We start from the raw sequence: 16,009 nt of genomic DNA, 5'->3' as shown, positions 1-16,009 counted from the left end.
ATCAAAACACACGTCCGGTCAGCGCGATTGCTCGATCCGAACTCACATAGTTCAACCAAACATATTCCAACAAAACATGACAATTGACATTTTTCGGAAAACTCTGAAGGAAAATGGGACAATTTGAAAAATTCAATTCGCATGTGTTCTACAATTACATATTGACAAGCTCTAGGTGTTCTGCACCAGCTCCACAGGTGTTCTGATGTTCCACTCCGACCAGATGATATCTCTATCTTTAGGACAATTTCGTTGATACTCGGTTACTGGGCACATTAGGAAGACATCAGCCGTCTTAACCCTTTAACGGGTGCCGGCATCTATATTGCCACCAACGATTTTATTTTTTTCTCTTCTTTAACAATAAATTATCACTTCAAACCTTATGTAGTAACTTGTTCTGATGTCTAGCAACATGCCTGATTTTTTTAAGCACGAAAAAATCAAAAACTATTCATTTTTGAGCCATTTTTGTGTTAACAACTCTCGATTTATAGCAGCCACAGCAAATTTCCCGTAAAGTCATTGAAATACAGTCTTTTTGCTTAAGTTTTCAATGCATATGAATTGTTTAGGACCTGTTGAGTCTGATCATGAGTTTTATTAGTTGTTTTTGTTGAATCTAACATCAAAAATTCAATTACAAAAAGATAATTTTCACCATCAAGTGTTTTCCGCTAGACGGGCAGGTGGCATCTATATTGCCACCAACATTTTACGCTAACCGGGCAGGTGGCAACTATATTGCCACCAACATCTAACACTAGCCCTTTTACGGGCAGGTGGCAGCTATATTGCCACCAACATTTTACGCTAGCCGGGCAGGTGGCATCTATATTGCCACCAACATTTTACGCTAGCCGGGCAGGTGGCATCTATATTGCCACCAACTTTTTCAATGTTTCAAACTGTTTGCGTATTGAAAATTATTGTTAGTGTATTTTAGCGTGTAAACATGTTGTTTTTTTCCAGTGTTTTTGTTTTTGTTTATATTTCACCGGAGTAAACATAAAACTGATAATTCGTAGAAACAATTCACAATTTTCGAAATACCAGCAAAACACATTTCGAATACATTTCAAACTATCAAATGGGTAAGTTTTAGTATACAATTTCAATATGTGTAACCTGCTGTGATCACGTAATGGAAAATAACGGTTCTCTGTGTTGAACCATTTTTTCATTACGATATAACTTTAGGTTACACATTTCAGCTGAAGCTATGTCGAGTGACAATGAATCGGATGATGACCTCGAAAAAGAGTTGGAGGAGATTTGTGGATTTTCTCCTGATGTATCTGAGGATGGTTTTGAAACAGATGCGGAATCGTTTGCCGGCAACAATTCGGATGTATCCATAATCGATATTCTTGTGGCAAGTGACAATTCTGATGACTATGATAAGGACAGTGAAACTGAACGGAATACATCTGAAAAAGAATTGTGCGTCTCTGGTCTCCGTAACCGTAAGTTTGGAAATGTTAATTCCTGCGCTGGAAAATGTAAATAGTTTCATAATTCTCTACTTTTTATGCCACATACAGAACCGAACGAATTAGAGGAGACTTTTGGACTGTCCGATAATCTCGATACGTCTGAGGACGAGCTGGAAGATGATTCAGAAGCACTAAAAAGCCGCAAATCGCTTCCAGTTTTCCTCGATAAGCTTTCGCTAAGAAAAAATGATCATGCTAAAGACGTCAGGATGGAAAAAAATGCCTCGACAAATGAACCACAACCGGCTTCTTCCGGTCTCCAGAACCGTAAGTATTTTTAAAAAATCTATTATTCAGCCCGCATTAAAATATTAACACGTTAAGCCCCACGTCAGTCCTTGGGGACTGACACTGAATTTTTCGCCTTTTTTGTGTCGATCTCACCGGACCGACAGTAGACTTTTCGTTCGGAGAGTGCCGGCATTTGGAACGGCAACAACAAAGCTACAAAATGATATGTAGAAAAGTTCACTATTGATTCACTGGGATCGACACGGATCTGACGAAAAGTTCATTGTTGGTCCCCTATTTCAGCCGGGGCTCAACGTGTTAAGTTTCTCGGGTTATCAGGCTATTTCTATAAAAATGTTTGAAGTAAACCATTTAATTTAGTTCTTATTTATTAGGGAAGCTAACTACTGAAGCTGCATCCGAAAAATGTAACATAGACACAGACACAGCGAACGACGATCAACCGGATGATGATTGTTCTGAGATGGACCAATCAGACGAAGAAGAAAATGACTGGAAAAAAACTGATTGGCCTCAGCAACCCAACGCGAACAATTTTGATAATGTTCGTTTGCAAGCCTCGGATAATTTTCCGCATAATACGAAACCGTCGGTTTATTTTGCAAAATTTTTCGACGACAGTGTAATAGAACTGTTGGTTACACAAACAAACATGTACGCAGCTCAACAGAAAAGTCGAAGTTGGGAGCCGGTGTCTCAAGATCTAATGAAAGCTTTTCTTGGAATTACAATATTGATGGGACTAAAGCCACTGCCTGCTGTTGAGCTGTATTGGTCCACTGACCCCTTCTTCTGGACAGAAGAGATCGCTGCTATTATGCCGTGCAAACGATTTAAGAAAATTATGGAGAACCTACATCTGAATGACAACAGCGCGATGCCTTCGAGGAATTCCGATCAATTTGACAAGTTGTTCAAGGTTCGCCCACTTCTTAACTTATTGAACTCTGCATGCCAGAATGCTGCAAAATGCACATCATCGCAGTCGATTGATGAAGCAATGATTCAATTCAAAGGCCGATCATCAATGAAACAGTATATGCCACTCAAGCCGGTGAAAAGAGGATATAAGGTCTGGGTCAGGGCCGACAGCGAAACAGGATACGTATTCCAATTCGACATTTATTCCGGTAAACGTGACAATAAAGCACCAACTGTCGGTCTGGGGGCACAAGTAGTAAAGCAGTTGACCAAGCAACTAATCCAAAATGGTTTTCAAGGTCATTTCAGTTTTGACAGATTTTTTACCTCCTACGAAATAGTACAATATCTATTTGATCACGGAATTCACGTAACAGCTACAGTCAACTGTAACAGATCAGATCTTCCAGTTTTGATCAAACAACACAAGTCACAATCGAAAATGCGTAAGCATTTCAGGAGAGGTCAATATAAGTGGCGTGTGAAGAAAAACGTCGCTTTTATAATGTGGCAAGACGTCAAAATGGTTACACTATTGACTACAGCATTTCATCCACTTACCGAAAAAGCCACATGTGAAAGAACGCAACATGATGGTACCACTAAAACCCTTCCATGTCCAAAAGCTATTGTGGAGTACATAAATAGGATGGGAGGTGTTGACCGTTTCGATCAAAAGAGAAAAAGCTATGAGGTCGGAAGAAAAAGCAAGAAGTGGTGGATGCGAATTTTCTATTTCTGCATAAATTTGGCTATCACAAATGCACATTTGTTGTACTCTTCTAATAGTCGCATCCGAAACCCTATGTTGCAGTTGCAGTTCAGGTTGAAGCTGGCACGGGATCTCGTAGGTGATTACACATGCCGAAAACGAAGTCTACAAGCCGAGCCGAAATATGCTACAAAGAAACCCAAAATGTCATCAAACTACCAGAAAGAACGAGTTCCAGACAACCTACGCCTTACGGATGTTGGAAGTCATCAGTTGGAGCAGCTACCAGAATACCGCCGCTGCCGCTTGTGCAGTACGAAAACTAGGAATAAGAGATCTAAAATACAATGCACTAAGTGTAAGGTAACGCTCTGTGCAACACCGTGTTTCAGATTGTTCCACGAAGAGCAGAGTCTTTCATAAAGTGCAAACAGTGGCAAAATTATTGTCATGCTTCAAACTGTTTTTTTTATAAAAATAAACAAAGGTGTAATAACTTAATTTTTTTTAGTTTAGGATTTTCCACTAATGATGGATCGCCAAAAATTGAGCTGACCTGACCCTTTTCCTCCTCTTCGAAACGTTTTTTTCTATATTAAATGCATTTAAAAAATCGTATCATCATGGTCCCTCTCTCCCCATTCAGTGTTACCTAATCTATAAATTAAGCCCTTAAGTATAGTTCGTGTTACATGAAGTATGTCACGTATATTACCAACAATTATCCCCTGCTCGTCACGCGTTTTGTATGGAACTCAATATTTATTGTACGTATCATCACAACTTACAATTGGGTGATTGGTTGGAGCTTCACTAGAAGTGGCATCTATATTGCCACCAACATTTTACGCTAGCCGGGCAGGTGGCATCTATATTGCCACCAACATTTTACGCTAGCCGGGCAGTGGCAACTATATTGCCACCAACATTTTACGCTAGCCGGGCAGTGGCAACTATATTGCCACCAACATTTTGCGCTAGCCGGGCAGTGGCAGCTATATTGCCACCAATTTTTTCAACTGTTTCAATAGTTAAAATTTTTTTTAATGTTGATATGTGTTATTCCTCATGTAAGGATTATGTTCTCTGAAGCTGGAGTCGATTCGTTAGCTAGTTTCCACGGCCCGTTAAAGGGTTAACAGGTGATGTGTTGTAAACGAAATGGCGTATTGATATTAGTAAGTTCACGCGCCGTCAAACCACCACAAACAACGTTCACAATCCAAACTGCACGAACGATCGAGTTTTCACATCCTCCGGATTAATAAAATGTAACCGAAAATATGCCTTTTATTATGTTAAAGCGTCATATGCACAAATAAAAGCACCTGTTTTTGAGAGTGTTAAAGTGTTTTTATGTATGGGGCAGACTCCATATTCTTTCAGACTGAAAGTCAGCTTGGAATTGTACCCAGAAAAAAAAACTCCAAACGATGCCAAGCAGGGATTGTTATAGGTTATAGGGCTGTTCCACCCAATCGCGCTAATCACACAATCACTATTGCTGCTGTTGCACAAGAGTATTACAGCATATTATTAAATGAGGGGCTTAGAATGAAAGGGGTGTAAGTGATTTGATCGATTTCTCTACATCGACTCTCTCTTTTGGTCACAGCTTAGCAGCCAATATATTAGGCTGTCAAAAAAGTCCTGCGGTAAGAGACGAATGAACTCTCAGAGTTTAAAGTCTCTCTAATTCAATACCTTCCTTCCTTCCTTCCTGCGGTAATTCCGCGAGGTGTCATTGTAAGCGCGTTGTTCTAGTTGTATTCATTGTATCGAGTCATACTATAGCTTGTTGGAAAGGTATTTTTGCGGCGCTATAATATAGTCCTTGACAGTGTTTTGTTTGGTTAAGTCGTTCGTGAATTATAGTGTTGCAAATATGGAGCAAAATAAAGAGAAAATCCGAAATATTTTACAGTACTACTATGACAAAGACAAAAATGCATCTCAAGCTGCCAATAAAATTTGTGCAGTTTATGGACCCGATACAGTTTCCATTTCCTCCGCACAACGATGGTTTCAACGTTTTCGTTCTGGTGTAGAGGTCGTCGAAGATGCGCCACGCTCCGGAAGGCCTGTCGTCGACAATTGCGACAAAATCGATGAATTAGCCGAGAAAGGCCGGCATAGTATCATCCGTAGCATCGGCCAAGAGCTGGGGATAAGTCATCAAACCGTTATTAACCATTTGAAGAAGCTTGGATTCACAAAGAAGCTCGATGTATGGGTGCCACACACGTTGACGCAAAAAACATCTTTGACCGTATCGACGCATGTGAATCGCTGCTGAATCGCAATAAAATCGACCCTTTTCTGAAGCGGATGGTGACTGGCGATGAAAAGTGGCTCACTTACGACAACGTGAAGCGCAAACGGTCGTGGTCGAAGCCCGCTGAAGTAGCTCAGACGGTGGCCAAGCCCTCATTAACGGCCAGGAAGGTTCTGCTGTGTGTTTGGTGGGATTGTCAAGGAATAATCTATTATGAGCTGCTTCCCTATGGCCAAACGCTCAATTCGGACCTGTACTGCCAACAACTGGACCGCTTGAAGGTAGCACTCATGAAGAAGAGGCCATCTTTGATAAACAGAGGCCGCATTGTCTTCCATCAGGACAACGCCAGGCCACACACTTCTTTGGTGACGCGCCAGAAGCTCCGGGAGCTCGGATGGGAGGTTCTTTTGCATCCGCCGTATAGTCCGGACCTTGCACCAAGTGACTACCACCTGTTTTTGTCCATGGCGAACGAGCTAGGTAGTTAGAAGTTAGCCACAAAAGAGGCCTGTGAAAATTGGCTATCCGAGTTTTTTGCCAATAAGGAAGTGAGCTTCTATAACAGGGGTATATGAAGTTGGCATCTCGTTGGGAACAAGTCATCGAACAAAACGGCGCATATTTGACTTAAAACAGATGATTGTAACTAATTTTATGAACAAATGAAAATTCAAAAAAAAATACCGCAGGACTTTTTTGACAGCCTAATATTCCCAGCTGTATTTGACAATGTAGAAGATAGGTCAGAACCTCATCTATCGGATTCTATAGCAAACTCAAATTGGAACGTTTTTGCAATTGAGTTGTTAACTAAAGAAAAAGTTGATGAAGAGAAATCGATCAAATCACTTACACCCCTTGCATTCTAAGCCCCTCAAATGAAATTGGATCTTTCTATACTTTTCGTGTTTTCTGGGAGTAAAAGAGAGAGTATTCTAACGTGAAACTATTATTCGTGTCGCATTAGAGGTTTGTTCTAGCTAGATGTCCAATTAGAGGTGAATCACTGTGTATGCAAACTCGCCTCTCGCTTGAGTGAATGCTGAATCAGTATGGGTGGATAGCGAGATGGAAAAAGTAAGGTGGGAAGATTTTTAAACCTGATTATGTTTATGTGTGTTACTTTTCTTATAGTAGTCCACTACATAGGAAAAGTGTTGATATTAAAAGTAAAAATAATCAGATGAAATGAACGAACTATTTTTTTTCTCTAAACAATGCTAGCGCTCAAAATCATGATGGCCCAACTAATAATTTAGCAGAAACTGAAATTTCAGTATTGATTTGTTCTTAACTTAATTTCAATTCAATTTTACTTCTCGTTACTTCGACCAAAAACAAAAATGAACAAAGTCAGAGTTACAGAATCGTTTGTTCCTTTGACGAAAAACATTTGACAGTGTATGGTAAAAAGGTTGCATGTTTTTTCGTGTAAAATGCACTTGAAAAATAAATTTGATTGACTCCATATGACCTGGATTGAGACGAAAGGTTTCCCCGCTTGCGTCCTAGTGTTTTAGACGAATGAAGTATTCACCCTAATTGTGAAAAAAAAATACGATTGCTGACAAGAGATAAACTTCCATGAAATTGCTCTTAAAACTATACATATTAGAATGCTAATTCTGATATAAGAAGAAATCAAAGAAAATAAAGACGCGTCCACATTATGCCGAACGGCCTTAGCCGCCCGGTAAAGCCGACTAAATGTGGACGCGCCGCCCGGGCTTGCCGACGTGCCGAAAACCGACTCGAAACAAACAGAACCCAACCCGAAACAAGTGGGTCCAGTTCGAGAAAGTCGAACCAAAATAAAACGAGGTAAATTAGCGTTGACGACATGGTGCTTCGTGTGTTCGTGACGGCTTCGTACATCCGATGGGACTTCGGCTTCGTGCACCCGATGTGGCGTCCACATTACATAACGTACCGAATATGCCGCCTGGTACAGGCTGATCGGCATCATTCGGCATAAGGTGGACGCGCCTTAGGAAACATTTTAGTTCGTGACATATTTTGTTTATTTTTTAGATGATAAATTTAATGCGAGAAATATTTTTAGGAAATATGTATCCTTTTTGACGTTATTCGTTGACACATTAAATTTTGTACCATTTCAGTAACGAACTGTTATGCCTGGTATGTGAGCTTTCTATTTTCCTGGCTCAAAGGAAATCAAAGTTTAACACAACCAAAACCCGTGAATCTTCCCACCATCTATTCTTCATCTCGGGTGGATAGCACATTCAATGAAACTTTCAAGCTCATTTAATGTAAAGTATGAGGATGTTAAAAGATGTGCTAAATATTCCATACAAATGAAACTCAAATTTTTGCATTACTCGAGAATTAATCAAACAAATGGAACCAAATTTTGCATGTGGAGGTTTTAGGGTGCAATAAATGTTTTTACGGTGGTTAGACATTCCTCCCCCTCTCTAAGGGGGAGCTACCATACAAATGGAAGACAAATTTCTGCATAATTCGAAAACTAATCAAGCATACGGAGCCAAATTTGTCATGCGAATGTTTTAGGGGACACGAAACGTTTCTATGATGAATAGACACTCCTCCCCTCGCTCTGAGGGGGGGGGGACTGCCATATAAATGAAGCATACATTTCTGCATAATTCAAGAACTAATCAAGCAAACTGAACCAAATTTGACATGTGGAGATTTAAGGGGACAAGAAACATTTCCAAAGTAGTTGAACACTCCTCCCACCTTTCTGATGGGGGTGCTGTCATAGAAATGAAATACAAGTTTTGCATAACTCGAGAACTAATCAAGCAAATGGAACCAAATTAGGCATATAGATGTTTTAGGGTACAATAAATGTTTTTATGGCGGTCAAACACTCCACCCACCTCTCTAAGGGGGTCTGGCATACAAATGAAACACAAATTACAGGGGGCACAAAAACACAAACTTCTGCATAACTCGAGAACTAATCAAGCACAATTTGGGATGTGAGGGATTTTGGGTATGAGAAATGTTTCCACGATGGTATTATACCCCTCCTTCCTCTGGAATGGAGAGAGGGCCCCATAAAAATATTACACACATTTCAATCAAAAATATTCCAACCAAACATGACAATTGAAATTTTTTGGAAAACTCTGAAGGAAAAAAGGAAAATTCGGAAAATTAAATTCCCATATGTTCTACAATTCCATAGCGACAAGTGCTGTTAGTCCATTTGATGTTTGCGCTAGCGGAATTGATCCTTGTTCGGAACTGGAAATGGATTTTAATGTAATGAAACGCACTCCTATATTTTCTTCTACCTATACCAATAAAAAAGTATCGTCGAATGTGTTGATAAGAGCAGAACTCGAGGAAGGAATTCTCCGATTTAGGGCTGTCTTTATTCTATCATATTCTCTGTATCAAACATTTATTCCATGTAACGGAGAAACATGTCATTTGCAAGTAGTTGAAAAATCTTGAACTAGAATTGTGTCTGAAAATAATCTGATATTATATGAGTTTTATTAGAAATACTAGAAATTTTATAGTACAAGGTAAATTCAACGGGGTTGATTAGAAGATTAATCAATGAACATTTTTGCGATTGGATCCATGAACTTGCTCATAGTGAGAAAACGTGGATGTTTGAAGGTATTGATAACAAAAAACAAATTTTGGCCAGGACGAAGTTTGCCCGGTCAGCTAGTTATCAGTAAATTAACTCGTCCCGCTCAAACCTTTGTAGGAGAATGAGGTGGGAACATCGTTATTATCGAAAAAGACCTAAAATCGTTTATCATCGTAATCTACGTGGAAAGCGTAATTCATTGAATGAAAAATTTTTTACAAGCGAATATTTTGAAAGTCTTCCGAAATATAATCTAGGGTCAGGAAACGCAAGTTGGAGAACAGTTTCTTTCCCGCTTCAAATTAACAAACACCCCCCCCCCCCCGCCTTCAAAAAAATTGTCCCACTTTCTATAAAATAGACATCTTGAACTTATCGTGGCCAACGGTTACGGTTACGGTTGATTCGGACAAAAAATCTGAACGCTCGCGTATTCGATTCATTTGTTTTTTCATTTTTTTATTTGTATGCCTTCTTATCACAATAGATCACAACAATTATTTAAATAAAATTTTATGGCAGTGGGTTGACATTCCAATACAGAAGAAGTTATATTCCCATAAAATGATTACTTCGATTTTTTCCGGCTGTTATTGTTGTTCCGTGCTTAAAAATCCGGTAGTTGTTTATTTTTTTTGATGATTTTTTGATGATTTCATATATGTTTGACGTTGAGCTGTACTATGTTTGTTTTTTCCAATATTTTTTGTGGTATTTACACGTCGTACTATATAGCTATTTGTTCATTGATTTAAATATACACTTTGTACAAATATGTTACCATAATATATATATATATACTGTTTTTGAGCTTAAACATACGCTTGTATTTACTCTTCTCGTACAACAGTCTCTGACTACTTAAATTAAACCTGCGGTTGTGTCTTAATTTGCGCTAGCTAACATAATTTTGAGCTACAACAGAAATAATAATAGGATACTATGATAAAAAAATAAAATAAAATAAAACTCTCCTCGCTTACAAAAAGACCATGTGTTGACAACTATTTAAATCTTTGCACTTCAGGATAGCAATCCACGTGTGATCGCTAGGATGTTTTTTTCTTGTTTTACTCGTCTCGGAGTCGTTATTGGTACGAACTATTTTGCAATGTGATTCGTTCCAATCGATCGCGCGAAAGAAAAGTACGAAAGGTGTGTTGCGACTGAACTGACGGTTAGAGTCATAATTTTTACTAACAGGATATATGTGAGATGCGCTCATTAGTGCTTGAATTTAATAACCGTGAAATGGCTTTATTGCAGCCGCTTTGCTCTCTCTCTCTGCTCTTATTGCGAAATTATGACTGACTGTTTCTCGTGGAGCATTGTTGAGTAAGGTGGTGGGGGGAACAGCGACGATGAACGATAAATCATTGTAACTATCCATTTTCGGAGATAATCAGTGCCTGACTAAATCTAAAATTGTACTAACATCAACTTATTGCTGCGGATATAGCCGAGTAGTTTCGCTGCTAGAACCCGTTCCGTACATTCGGCGGGCCCCCGCGAGCAGCCACTCTGTTGGGTTGTCCGTTCTGATTTACTGTCCCATTAGTCACGTGTATTCGGATCGCCAGCTCTGCGGGGAAGAAGGGAGAAAAGAAATTGTAATGGTGGATATGTTCGCGGCCTTTTGCCGTTTATGAAGGGGGAGTCCCAAACCTACCATCGAGTTTAATCCGAGGTGGTACGATTGGGGATGCGCTACGGCTCCGGTTCCCAGTGGGGCTGTACTGCTGAAGCCATTCTGCAGGCTACTGGAGGTACCGAGCGATCCGAGACCGGTTGTGTACCAACCGCTGTGCATGTGCGAATGGGCGGGGTGGAGTCCACTGGAGAGATGAGCGTGTTGTCCTGGAGCGGGAGCAAAAAAAAGGAAAATCGAATTGGACCTGTTAGTGAGATATTTGATTTTTGCTCGAGTTAACATTTGCGACTTACCCATTGATGTGGGGAAGCCCCCGGGGAAAGATTTGTTGTGGTCCAGCGGGTTCATGAGATCTCCGAAGGAGAAGCTGTAGCCGGGCGTCGATTTTCGTTTCTTCGACTTGGCCGTTAGCTTGCGGTTCCTCGTCTGGATACCTTCCTTTTTCATCGTGAGCGGCCGTTCCACCTGTTTGGGAAGAACAGAAAGAGCATCATTAGTGTTGGTCCTGTATGGCGGCGATGGCACGCATTTCTGAATTCCACCAGTTCGGTTCCGTCCGATTGAGTTGAGCCATCGTGATATGAAGATGTGGAGATGAGTCTCGTGTGTGTGTGGCAATGACTTATCTGATTATGTTTTCTCGCGTTTTCGCGCGGCATACATGCGAATCAGTATATTTTTGGCTGCATAATTAACTGCGCATCATCCGAGCGATGAAGCGATGATTAGATGCGGTTGAAATGCGCTGAAATAAATCTCGGCTGCAAATAAGATTCCGGTATGTTTGTTTTTGGTTCGTCGGGACGGTTCTGTCGTCCAACTACAATTCCTCAACCGCTAGTACGGATGCTGTTTGAAAGATTCCACTCAGCCGGCTGTCATCCCGCCCGCTGTTGATGGACTGATGAAAGACGACGAAATTAGCGCGTTAATTGGCATTTCGTACGGTACATTTAGCTTCATTAGGGAAATAAGACCACCACCAGTAATGGGGGGTTTGCAAAAATCCCACAATTTCGATGGAAATGTTTGAAACTGAACGGAATATTGACTATATCTCAAAAATATTTTCCAATGTTTCGGGTGGAAATAAGTGTATATATTTTGAACGTCAATATTTCTTCAATTGAATTTTGGATTTTGATTCCAAATAAATAAACCAATAGTAAATATTCCCGGCACTTTTTTTTGCATTAGATATATATAGTGGAGATATATGTAATCGAATAAAATAGGTAGGTTTTTTCGATTTTACTCGTCGGTCACACAGTGCTACCATAAAAAAACCTGTGTTTTCGCCCATAACAAATCTTCTATTTTAGTTTTTCTCCCAGAAAATTTGTATTGATATCTGTATTACATTTATTATTTCAATTTCTGAGCATGATTTTATCTTCATGGTCATTGATTGGCATAGTTGTTATAAATTTGATGTCTTGTGGCTTCTTCAGATGATGTTCAAAATCTCCAAAGTCCAATTATGAGACATTAGATGTGATGTATTGCTCTGGGCATATAGTACACAAGAGAGTAAGATATAGATTAGTGGTTTCCGAATTAATTTGACTAAACTTGAGTGTTTCAGTTTGGAGTATTTTGTTCAACTCATTAACCATAGGCAAAACATAGTTGAAAATTACGGTTATCGAGTTGTTGAAATGATTCAAATTTCGTTTCGCTGTTTGTTTTCGGTCATAGTGGGAAATTGAAAAGAGAATTGAAAAAACAATTGACTCTACGTTTGACGATGGATCCCAGTGAGAATCATCTTTTTGCGGAACAATTCAGCATTCTTGGTAGCCTTCGATTTTTCATTAGTTCCTTGAAAAGATTCGCTGCGATTACCCCACCAACGAAAGAAGCACCCTTCGTTTGGCCCAATCCTGTCAATGTCAAAACTTTTGGAACGAGGTTGAGCGTTTGAGGAACATTAGCCAACTTATCAACAGCCGCGAATGGGACGTCGTGTTCCACCGCCCAACAATAAATTTCCAATTTCACTTCACATAGTTTATCCCCGAGGGAGTGTATAATGTCATAATTCCGTGGTCGCGTCGCTTATGTAGATCACAGTGATTTCTCCTGACACAGACTAGACCGTTTTTCTAGTCCGGGCTAAACCGAGAAAATGTAAGTCGATTAATTGTCAGCATATTCCCAAGCACTACTCATATCATATAAATATAGTGGCACCAAAGATCGATCGCAGAAATCTGAAGAACCTGAGTGTTGCTATAGGGGAGCCGTTTGGTTTCGATGTTAGGATATCTGGAGAGCCTGCCCCTGATGTCGACTGGACTATCAACGATCGTATGGTTACCGTTAGAATGACGCGCACTATTGATAATGTACCGTACAACAGCAAGTTCGTCAACACGAACCCAGATCGACGTGACTCTGGCAAGTACGTTGTTAAGGCCACCAACAAGTTCGGCAGTGATCAAGTTGAAATCACTGTTACTGTGAGATGTAAGTATTATGAAAATGCTGCGCTTATGCGTTGACGTTTCAATTTCGTGTTATCGTAGCAAAACCAAGCATCCCAGAGGGTCCATTGGAAGTCAAAGACATGACCAAGCATAGCTGTCGTCTTGAGTGGCAGAAACCGAAAGATGATGGTGGTGTTCCAATCGATCACTATGTCATCGAAAAGTTCGACCCAGATAATGGCATTTGGATGAACGCTGGCAAAACCGACGGACCGATCACTGAAGCCCCAGTTGACGGTTTGATTCCAGGCCATCGTTACAAGTTCCGGGTGAAGGCTGTGAACGCTGAGGGCGAATCAGAACCATTGCAGACTGCTGGAACCGTTGTGGCGAAGGATAGTTTCTGTGAGTAGCTTCATATATGTCGTTTCCAAAACAATACTGATTTCTGGTACTTCTGGTCTGGAACTCATGGAAGGTCAGAAATATGAGTTCCGAGTGCGTGCTTTCAATGACGCGGGTCCCAGCGATCCAAGTAACGCTAGTCCACCGATCATCTGCAAGCCGAAGAACAAACCGCTGAAGATCGATCGCACGAATTTGATTGACGTTCGTATCAAAGCCGGTAATAATGTGACCTTCGATGTCAAGGTTACAGGTGAACCGATACCGACTACCAGGTGGTCACTGAACAAGCGCGAACTGAAGCAAAATGAGCGCCTCAAGATTCAGAACTACGACTACAATACCAAGATCATTATACGTTCAGCTACGCGTGGAGAATCGGGTACGTACACCATTGAGGCCGAAAACGAGAATGGTAAGGACACCGCCAACGTGTTCGTTACTGTGCTTGATGTGCCAAGTCCACCGGGAGAACCGCTCAAGGTTGCCGAAATAACCGCCAACGGAGCAGTGCTGGAATGGCGTGCACCAGAAGATGACGGAGGTCTACCAATCGATAACTACATCATTGAGAAGCTTGACGAGACCAAGGAAACCTGGGTGTACGCTGGAGATTCCGGTAGCAACAAGTGCCAGGCCGAAATTGATGGTCTTATCCAGGGTCACTCGTACAAATTCCGCGTTCGTGCTCAGAACAAGATGGGCAAATCGGAGCCACTGTCGATGGCTAACGCTGTGGTGGCGAAGAATCCATTCCGTGCACCAAGCCGACCGGACAATGTGGTTATCAAGGATTATGACAGAGACTACGTCGAGCTGGAATGGAAGGCTCCAGAAAACGATGGTGGAGCTCCAATTACAGGTTACGTGGTTGAAAAACTCAGCAAGTACTCGGGAGATTGGGAGAAATGTGCCGAAGTGGAGGGAGACAATTGTACTGCCAAGGTGCCGGATCTCATCGAAGGAGCTGCGTACCAGTTCCGTGTGAAGGCAGGTAATCACGCTGGAGAAGGTGAAGCGAGTCGACCAACCGAATCTCACATTGCTCGCAGCAAGAATCAACCACCCCGAAAAAGCTTAGGCGTCGTGCATAAATCACGTAACGCGAGAAGGGGGGGAGGGGAGGGTCGAGTTTGCGTTACTAGAGATAGGAAAATGTGTTACTTGGGGGTGGGGGCAGGTGGTCCAAAATTCGGATTTTTAGCGTTACGTAATTTGTGCACGACGCCTTACATGGTGTGGTTTCAATCTTCGATGTTTCGTTGCATCGAGCGAGGGGTACAAATTGTATTCAACAAATGCTTTTGTTATATTTAATAAATATTGTTCAGAAGTCTTTGAGTTTTGCACAACAAGTTAAATTTTTACTGTGTTGAAAATGTCGAGTTCCGTTGCAAATAAGCACCATTTGCGAGAAGTTTTGATTTTTTTTTGTTTCCATTAGAAGAAAAGTGCAGCTGAAATGCATCGAATGCTTGTAAAAGTTCACGGTGACTCTGTACAACCGAAAAGATTTGGTGGGGAATAGTTTGAACGATTCAAAAGTGATTATTTTAGTGTTAACGACACTAAAGCACCCGGGTCAAGAAGCTTGAAGACGAAGAATTAGAGATATTACAAACAGAGCCTGCTTGTGAAGCTCACCAGAAACAACAACGCCGAAACCGAAAAACCCACGGTGCCAAAGTAATGCTCTGTATTTGGTTCGATCAAAAGGGTGTGATCCACTATGAGCTGTTAAAACTTCAACTGTCAACTGATCAATAGAGACATCTACAGGCAACAATTAATCCGTTTAAAACGAGCTATTGCTGAAAAATGTCCAGATTATGCGACCAGACACGAGTCGGAAATATTCCATCATCATGACAACGCATGGCCTCATGTTGCTGTTCGAGTTAGAAACTGTTTGATCAATAGCGGATGGGAAATTCTGCTTCACCCGCCTTGTAGCCCATACTTTGCCCCTTCCGAGTACCATTTGGTTTGATCGTTGCAGAACGCTGTGTGAAATACACTTTACACCACAGCAGGGTATCAAAAATTGGCTGGATTCATTCTTTGCTTCTAAATATGAACGCTTCTTTCGCGATGAAATCCGCAAATTGCCAGGAAGATGTGAAAAAGTAGTAGCTAGCGATGGCCAATACTTTGAATAATTCATTGACTTATTTTATCATTTAAAGGGAGGGAGCCGGAGGGAGAAAGAGATATAAAAAGAGAGAAGAGATTGAGAAGAGAAGAAGAGAGAGAGAAAGAGAGAGAGA

The 16,009-nt window shown here is 40.9% G+C and overlaps 2 protein-coding genes across 2 annotated transcripts; one reads left to right on the top strand and one right to left on the bottom strand.

Annotated features, from left to right (window-relative positions):
- Positions 1-306: 306 nt before the first annotated feature.
- Positions 307-3,804, top strand: LOC129781719 (piggyBac transposable element-derived protein 4-like). The gene is made up of 4 exons (XM_055789292.1): positions 307-1,094; positions 1,201-1,466; positions 1,545-1,763; positions 2,123-3,804. The coding sequence occupies exons 2-4, from the start codon at positions 1,223-1,225 to the stop codon at positions 3,802-3,804; spliced, it is 2,145 nt and encodes a 714-aa protein (XP_055645267.1). The 5' UTR covers positions 307-1,094; positions 1,201-1,222.
- A 5,891-nt stretch (positions 3,805-9,695) lies between these two features.
- Positions 9,696-13,420, bottom strand: LOC129781720 (GATA-binding factor C-like). The gene is made up of 3 exons (XM_055789293.1): positions 11,202-13,420; positions 10,927-11,114; positions 9,696-10,839 (listed from the first exon to the last, which is right to left on the bottom strand). Exons 1-3 carry the CDS (start codon positions 11,353-11,355, stop codon positions 10,816-10,818), a joined length of 366 nt encoding a protein of 121 aa, XP_055645268.1. The 5' UTR covers positions 11,356-13,420; the 3' UTR covers positions 9,696-10,815.
- Positions 13,421-16,009: the final 2,589 nt, after the last annotated feature.

Source organism: Toxorhynchites rutilus, unplaced genomic scaffold (assembly GCF_029784135.1).
Source record: "Toxorhynchites rutilus septentrionalis strain SRP unplaced genomic scaffold, ASM2978413v1 HiC_scaffold_190, whole genome shotgun sequence".
Lineage (NCBI taxonomy): Eukaryota > Metazoa > Arthropoda > Insecta > Diptera > Culicidae > Toxorhynchites > Toxorhynchites rutilus.
This window is presented reverse-complemented; position numbering and strand designations above follow the sequence as displayed.